The sequence below is a fragment of the Rhea americana genome, unplaced genomic scaffold, assembly GCF_003343005.1.
Source record: "Rhea americana isolate MKP2758 unplaced genomic scaffold, rheAme1 scaffold_40, whole genome shotgun sequence".
NCBI lineage: Eukaryota > Metazoa > Chordata > Aves > Rheiformes > Rheidae > Rhea > Rhea americana.
The window spans coordinates 2,439,331-2,447,800 of NW_028186535.1; the positions used below are offsets into that span (position 1 = coordinate 2,439,331).

Here is an 8,470-nt window from a genome sequence, read left to right on the forward strand (position 1 = left end):
GCTCGCGGCGCCGGCAGCGAAGGCGTTAAGGGCCGCCGCTCCCCCGCCCCTGCGAGCCGGGCGGTGCGCCTGCGCCTGCGCTGTGGGCGGCCTTGGCGCGCGCCTCCGCCCGCCGAGGGGGCAACGGTCAGTGCGCGCCGCCTTCTCCGTGCCTGCGTCAAGAGGCCGGCGGCTGTGGGGGCCCCGCTGCGAGCCGGGACCAGCTTTTGGCAAAAACTTTTTTTTTTTTTTTTTTAAGTATTGACTGTGATAAGATGAAGGGCACGCGACAGGCATTTGTCAGAGCATTTATTTAATTGCTGAGGATGTCAGCAGCGAAAACAAGGCTGCATTATTCAGCATCTAGAGTAGCGTACAAGGGTTGGCCAATGGAGGGGTGGGGGGATGAAGGAAAAATCGAAGCTTAATCGCGGAGATTTTGTAGTAAAAGGAGAACAAGTGTTGCGGAGTGTGAGCCAAGACATTTAACCAAGATACCGCAGTTGTGGGGTGACTGAATTTCTATGAGACCTTCTCCTTTGTGACAGGTACACAGTCAGGCGCTTCATCTCGGAGATGAAYAAGCGCATCATTTTCTTCTTTTAGACTAGATCCATAGACTGTGGCTCTATTTTGACAACTYTGGTATAGTAGGACGGGGGCTGTGAAAAAGCATGAATATATGCTCTACAATTCCTATGAAATAAAACAGTATTTAATTAATTCATTTAAGCTAYAGTACCTAAAAAGAGATGATTTTTCTCCATTACATCTTGATTTTTTTTTCCCTTAAACATTGTCAATACCTTTTAAATGTTTTTTTTTTTGGGGGGGGGAGGGGGGCCTTCTGTACTAGTCCATTTTGTTTTAAGTTCTGGTAATTAGGATGATCTCAAATCAGTAACCAGAGAGGTGACTGATATTTTTAATATACAATAAATCCTACTCACTTGTTTTCCAAAAGTCCCCTAGCTTTCTGCCAAAGATTTTCAACAGCATGTCACAATTCAAAACATGCCTTTTCAAGATTGTTATAGTGATACAGAGGGAAAATGGCATCAGCTTCCTTTGTAAGATTGACTGTTACCAGTTTCATTGTTTTTCTGTAAAATCTTGACCCTCTTGTCTTTCATCCAGAAAAGRTAAAGCACTGCAGTTTTGTATTCAGTTTACAAATTACATCTAATACTGGCATATATAAAATGATGACCTAAGGTAAACACTTACAGCAAGGTTTGTAGTTTGATGTATGGCTTAAAATGATCATGAAATGACTGCCACCAAAAGAAGCAATCTTACTCCATTTTTCCCACCTGTTTCCATCCCACAACTAGACCSTTGTTTAATGCTGTAAGCTGCTTCCACCCTTGTGCTGGCACTCATAAACTGATCTGGTTTAAAACTAAGCTGACTTTTAATAAGGGTGAACTTCACTGAAGTTGTTCACTATGAAACTATCCAAGTATTTGGGATGACTGAATGCCCTGTGCATAGGAAAAGCCTTTTGAAAAATACATCATGATCTTTTATTTCAGGTGTTGGAACTGACACAAATATATTCAGAAATGTCCCTAGAGGATTAAAGAAAGGTATGTTTGACCTTTGTTTCGTATCAGTGAAGATGTGGTTTCCATTCCAAGCTGTGCCATAGTGTTGTACAAGTCATTGGAGCTTTTCATCCATCCCACTTTGTAAAGAAACTAATCAGATAGACCTGCTTTTTTAAGTATTTTAGAATCTCCAAATTGAAAGAACTTCATAAATGTGCTTTTATTAATTATTTTACAATTTTTCTTTATACAATTGTATTAAAAGCATAAAACCAGTTGAAAGATGCACTTTGGCTCTCATTCAGTTTTTGTTGAGACAAGCTGCCAAACATGCCTTGGTACAAACTATACTGAACTACAACAGCATTTTGGAAAGTGGCTTCCTTTATGCCGTTAATGGTATGCTGAACATTAAAGCAAATGTTTTATGAACTGTATAAGGGAAATTCAAATTCTGCATTGATCCTAAACTCAGCAGAAATAAAACAAGATAAAACAAGCAGAAATCCTAGAAATTCTCTTACTGGAGTAAGAATGTTCTTGGTCCACTCCATGTAAAGAGAGCTATTGATAGCTATTTCTATTTAAGTGAAAGGAAACCTTGTATTTCATGTAAGAGGCTACTGAGATAGAAGGTTGGAGCTGCAGAAGGTGTATCTTTGTGTGAACAAGATGAACAGAGACAATTTGTTGATAAAACAGTCTTTTTCTTTGAACTAGAGTGGTAACACTACAGGTTACATACTTACTTTTTTATCTTTATAAAACTGACAGGCAAAAGGAATCTGATAAAAGTGTGTGACAGATTTCTTCTTTCTTTGTATGGTATTTTGTTTCTTGTTTGCTATAGCCTTGCCCACCAGACCTGACAGGTAACATTGCCAAGGAAAATTATGTAGTCAGCCAAATATTTTTGTTATTTATGTTATTTATACTTATGTTTATGTTTATGTTATTAGTTATTGGAACCAAATTGTAGTAGTACTTGAACCGGAAAAATGCCAGGAGCTGCTACCAGCAACATCCTCAGTGATAAAATGCTTGCAAAGCCTTGACTTTGTGCATTTTCTGAAATTATTATACATACAGATAACAGGGAAAAAAGCTGTATTTTCATCTATTTTAATAGCTCAGTTGATTGTAAATTCGTTAAATATTTCTCTTGGCAAATTCACCTTCACAGCTGAGTAACTTTGCGTACATTTTCCACAGTGAGCATCTACTACAAGTGAGTTTTACATTTTATTTATTAATTTGTAAACAAAACAGTTTAGCAACACAAATCCATAAAAGTACATTTTGTTTTTCAGTTTTAAATGTCTCCTCTGAACTGGTTCTTTTTTCAAATTCAGTTGGGATACACTTTTAGTTTTTCCTATGAAAATGTGCTTTGTTATTAACCTTTAGAAAACCAAAAAATTGTATACGGTCAGCAAAGATGTGCTAGAGTCTAACAGCTAAACTCAGAGTAACAGCTAAACAGAGTAACAGTTAAACAGAAAGAGTAACAGCTAGACCCTCAGCCAGCGTACGGTAGCTCTGGGAATTGTTTCTGCTTTTGCTTCTGGATTCTCTCTAGGATCTCCGCGATTAGAACARGGTTTTCACCTCTCTTTAGTTATTTATCCATGTATTAATCTAACTTCATTTGGCTTTGCTTTTCAGTTTCTGAAAACTGAGTAATCTGAACTTCTACATACAATTCTACAGTGTTAGAAARCAAACATTCTTTATTATGACAGCACTGGACACACAGGAGATCTCTCCACCTCATGTGCGTGCCGAGGCGTCTAATTTTAGAGATTAACTACAACTAATGCATACATATTCATCATTTTTCTGGGAATTTATCAACGTTTTCATTACTTATCCGAGAACTTCATTATCATATGTAACAGACATGTAAATGTCTTTGACACATGTGCATTCCTGCCCTTGRGTGGTCTTTTAGGGTCCTCCGGTGGTTGTTGATAATCTGCCTCGCCATGTCCTTTAGTTAAACTTGTTTCTCACATATACTCTATTCACTCTTGGTCCRGTTCCACAATATTGAATTGTATGAAAAATGTTACAGCCAGCAGAAATTTCTATATATTCTACTCAAGGACGGAATCAGATGGACTCCCTTTATCTTGTTGAACTCAACATAGTTGTCAGCACTGCCTCCACACAGGAGGAACCATCCTTCCTGAGGAGGAAACTCCTTCAGGTTTCACTATAATAGTTAAAATTTTTTGGAATCTTATCACTCCAAAATGCTGAATTTGTGTTGACATGTACAGAGTACTAGCTCTTTGTAATAACTGGCGCTAGRTGAAAACAACCTTTCTGATAAAACCATCTAAATTTCTCCAAAGACTKACTTCTTGCTTACCAGACCTATTCTCTCTCTATCCACAATGAAGCTTATKCAGAGTAATTATTCTGGATATCTGGATTATCTGAATAATCTTGAGTGATTATTTTGGATATCTGGATGTCATCTCCAAGCATATGGAGGAAAAGAAGGTGATCAGGAGTAGTCAGTATGGATTCACCAAGGAGAAATCATGCTTAACTAATCCGATAGCCTTCTATGATGGCATGACTGGCTGGGTAGATGAGGGCAGAGCAGTGGACGTTGTGTACCTTGACTTCAGCAAGGCTTTCGATGCTGTCTCCCATATCATCCTCCTAAGCAAGCGCAGGAAGTGTGGGTTAGATGAGTGGACTGGTTAGATGAGCGGACTGTGAGGTGGATTGAGAACTGGCTGGAAGGCAGAACTCAGAGGGTTGTCGTCAGTGGTGCAGAGTCTAGCTGGAGGCCTGTGGCTAGTGGAGTCCCCCAGGCTCAGTACTGGGTCCCAACTTGTTCAATTCATTCATCAATGACCTGGATGAGGGGACAGAGTGCCTCCTCAGCAAAGTTTGCTGATGATACCAAGCTGGGAGGAATGGCTGACACACTTGAGGGCTGTGCTGCTGTTCAGAGAGACCTGGACAGGTTGGAGAGCTGGGCGGAGAGGAACCTCCTGAGGTTCAACAAGGGCAAGTGCAGAGTCCTGCACCTAGGGAGGAATAACTCCGTACACTAGTACAGGCTGGGGGTTGACCTGCTGGAGAGCAGCTCTGCAGAGAAAGACCTGGGAGTGCTGGTGGACAAAAAGTTGACCATGAGCCAGCAATGTGCCCTTGTGGTCAGGAGAGCCAATGGTATCCTAGGGTGCATTAGGAAGTGTTGCCAGCAGGTCGAGGGAAGTGTCCTGCTGCTCCASTCAGCTCTGGTGAGSCCTCATCTCGAGTACTGTGTCCAGTTCTGGGCTCCCCAGGGCAGGAGAGACATGGAGCTACTGGAGAGGGCCCAGCGTAGGGCTACGAGGATGATCAGAGGGCTGGAGTATCTGCCCTATGAGGAACGGCTGTGAGAGCTGGGCCTCTTCAGCCTGGGGAAGAGAAGATTGGGGGGGGGGGATCTTATCAATGTCTACAAGTACCTGAAGGGAGGGTGTCAAGGGGACGGGGACAAACTCTTTTCAGTGGTGCCATGTGGCAGGACAAGAAGCAACAGGCACAAACTGAACCACAGGAAGTTCGCCTGAACGTGAGGGGGAATTTCTTCACTGTGAGAGTGACAGAGCACTGGAACAGGTTGCCCAGGAAGGTTGTGGAGTCTCCTTCTCTGGAGCTATTCAAGGCTCACCTGGATGCAACCCTGTCTAACATGCCCTAGGTGACTCTGCTTGAGCAGGGAGGTTGGACTAGATGATCTCCAGAGATCCCTTCCAACCTTACCCATTCTGTAATTCTGTGATTTTCCTTGCAGTTACATACACTGTAAAATCTGCATTATGAGTAAAAAACAACTTCTCATGAGGCTGTGTAGGGACATTTCTAAATGCAGCCTCTGTACTGTTCACACCTCTGATCCAAACAGGAGGTGTGTGTTGGGGGGGAAGGCTGTACGACCAACAAGTTGTATGTTCTGCTTGCAGGTGACAGCTGAAAGGAAGGTATGTCACAGTCCTGTTTTACACTACAGGAGTTCCTCCTGCAGATAATACCTAAAGATTGGATAAATTTATCCAAAGGACTTTTTCATTTTTCCATGGAAATTAGGACATAACTGGTCGAGGGAACATGCCAGTTAGCTCTGTATGACAGCAGTCTGCAGGAGKTGTGAGAGAAGAGATGAGCCATTCAACCTTGCGCATCCCCCTTGAAAACCTGTAGGGCAAAAACCTGGTGGAAGGAAGAAGAGGATAAGGAAGGAATGTGAGRATTTTCTCCTGCAAAAGATGACCCTCTTCTGCAGGATAAATTTCTTTGGCACTCTCTGACTTCCCTGTCCCACAGCGATGGTTGGCCTTTTATTGTGTCCTCCTTACCAGCCTAAGATGCATAAGAAAGTGAATAGGGGGATTGCTGAGGAAAGGCAGGAAAAAAAATAAGGAAAGAGAGGAATGTTCCTCATACGCTCTAAAGAGAGATCACAAACTGCTTTAGAGGGAGGTGGAAGAAACAGAAGAAATACACACATATCTCACTATAAGGAACCAAAGATTTCTAAAGTACTAAAATAGCCACTGAAGTACTAACTACCTTTCCCTCCATGTAGAACACTATTGATTTCTCCAAGCTTCCCATCAATCTTAGCTCCATCATTGCTTCCCTATTCTAAACTCTAGGACTCTGAGCTATTTTCTCTCAATTGCATGGATTACCCTTTGATCAGCAATTCTGCTCTTTCTGCAGACTGCTTTATACCTACAGACCCTTGACCTAATTCCTGATCAGTATGTCTGTGAGTTACTTTAAAGGCCTCCACACTGGAAAGAAAACTGGAGCCAAACCACTCATATCTAGTTAAGTGCTTACTCTGGGTCATYAACCTTTTCCTTCATGGAAACCGGAAGCACCTTCCTTTTCATGACATCTACACAGCACACAGTAAAATCATTTAACAATACCTAAGTCATGTTAAAACTACAGTAGCAAAAATGGTACAGTAGCAAAACAAGAACAACAGCCTCACACTTACTGAGATTTGTTTTTTTTTTTTTCCTAGTCCAATCACTATACTACAGAGATTCCTGAATTGTTACCGGAGCTACACTGTTTGGATGTAAAAGAATGTGTGATAGTTTAGGGCCACCTGAACAAGACCACATTACTGCTCTGCTTATGAAGAGTATCTTTTGAAAAAGACACTAGGGAGACTTCTCTCATAGTGATTTTTGTTTTTATTGCAGTTATGCCTAAAATGTTTTTTGTCCCCACACGTGGTTATCTGTTTTCAAAACTACATATGAACCAGAATCGAGCTCTGTAGCCACTGGTTCCCTCTAGGAGGGCAGGAACTAGAGAAAACTTGGACTGGAAATGTAAAATCAACAGAGCTGCTGAATATCAGCCAAAACAGGGATCAATCATTTCATGCTCTTTCTTATCCTTAATCAAACAATAATGTTAAAATTAAAAAAAGAGACAGACAGACAGACATTTATGAGAATTTACATTAAATTCAGAAGCCTTTTCTTCTAAGAGTCATTATACTGTTATAAGGAGAAATGTAAATGAGAACCTAGAGCATGGACAGTGCTGGATTCTAAACTCTAAGAACTCTAAATCTGTTCTTGTAGAACAGTGTGACAGAAAATATATTGCAATAGTGTACACTGTTTCTTACCTTTAAAGAACTGATACACTTCAAGTTCACATTTTCATTATTTATTGGTCTTAATACATACTTTTATCATAATTTACACAAAAATATCATAAATATAAAATTTAAGAGAATAGTACTGACATACAGATATAAAGCAAAGATTTATTCTAGAACACATCACTTATATTAGTTATTACAATAACTAATTTGGCTTTTAGAACAGTATTCAATTCAGTCAGTGCAACTGGAATATTGATGGAAACTGTGTCTTTGTAACAGAGAACAAATTATGATATACTAGTGATTTTAAAAAGAAAATGGACTTGGTTTGAATGCCACACACATTTTGAAAAAATCTTTGTTTTTTTTGTTTGTGATAGTTTGCTGATTAACTGAAGTATGATTCCATATCTTCTATAAATAGAACTTCATTGTCAAGATATTCCAAAATGATGTTTCCACCATTGTACAATGGACATTCCTTATCAGATAGCCATGTTTCCAAAGTGTGCTCAAATGGTAAGGCTTCTCCAGAGGTAGTATGGCATAATCTCAATTTCTACAAGATAAATAACATAGGCAAATCTTGATGTTAATTTGTATCTGAGAAGCAAGAAGACAGCAGGGGAAAGGGAGAAATACCAAAGTGGAACATGTTTATTATTACTAATTTACCTGGGCTGTTGATTTGTTGTTGTCATTTTTAAGGCTTGCTAAGGAAGCTGCACTATCTACTACTTTGCCAATACTCCACTTACTGCAAAAGAACATAGGCTTGCTTTTTTCTTTGTTTCCCTTTGGTAAGAATACTTGAAAGTAAATTCTTTCTGTCTAGAAAAACAAGCAAAAAATATTAATAGAAACAAATAACTCCAGACATATGTATCGAATAGTCTTTCAGTAAAAAAATTAAACTTCAACCCCAAAATTGTTGTCATATCCCAACAAGACTGAGGCCCCATTTTACTGCAGAATGAATTTAACAGAAATGGCTGAGAGCAGAAGTCCAGATCCCTCCAACTACAGGCACTTATAAATTTGTTCAGAAAGGCSAAAAGAGCATCATTCTTCAGACTTTCACAGATAGACGGCATTACATATAGACAGACTGTCGGGGCCTTGGCTATCTTGCAGGACTATGAAGAGCTGAAGAAAGCAACAAGCTGTTCAAAGGTCACCAAGGAGGAATTCCTCGAGGGCAAGAGGATTAAGAAGATAAGGTAAGCAGACGCCTGTAATCACTCACAAGATATGCATCCAGAAAGGGAGTCAACCCAGCAGATAAGCAGACGCCTGT

The 8,470-nt window shown here is 40.2% G+C and overlaps 1 protein-coding gene across 2 annotated transcripts in view; it reads right to left on the bottom strand.

The window, feature by feature from the left end:
- Positions 1–7,219: 7,219 nt before the first annotated feature.
- ZFAND1 (zinc finger AN1-type containing 1) overlaps positions 7,220–8,470 on the bottom strand; it is a 10,816-nt gene continuing 9,565 nt past the window's right edge. For both annotated transcript variants that reach the window (XM_085314332.1, XM_085314331.1), the window contains exons 7-8: positions 7,849–8,004; positions 7,220–7,732 (exon numbers count right to left, since the gene is read on the bottom strand). In XM_085314332.1, the coding sequence (XP_085170458.1) occupies positions 7,562–7,732; positions 7,849–8,004 (327 nt within the window). In that variant the 3' untranslated portion in view covers positions 7,220–7,561. The remainder of the gene's footprint in view (positions 7,733–7,848; positions 8,005–8,470) is intronic.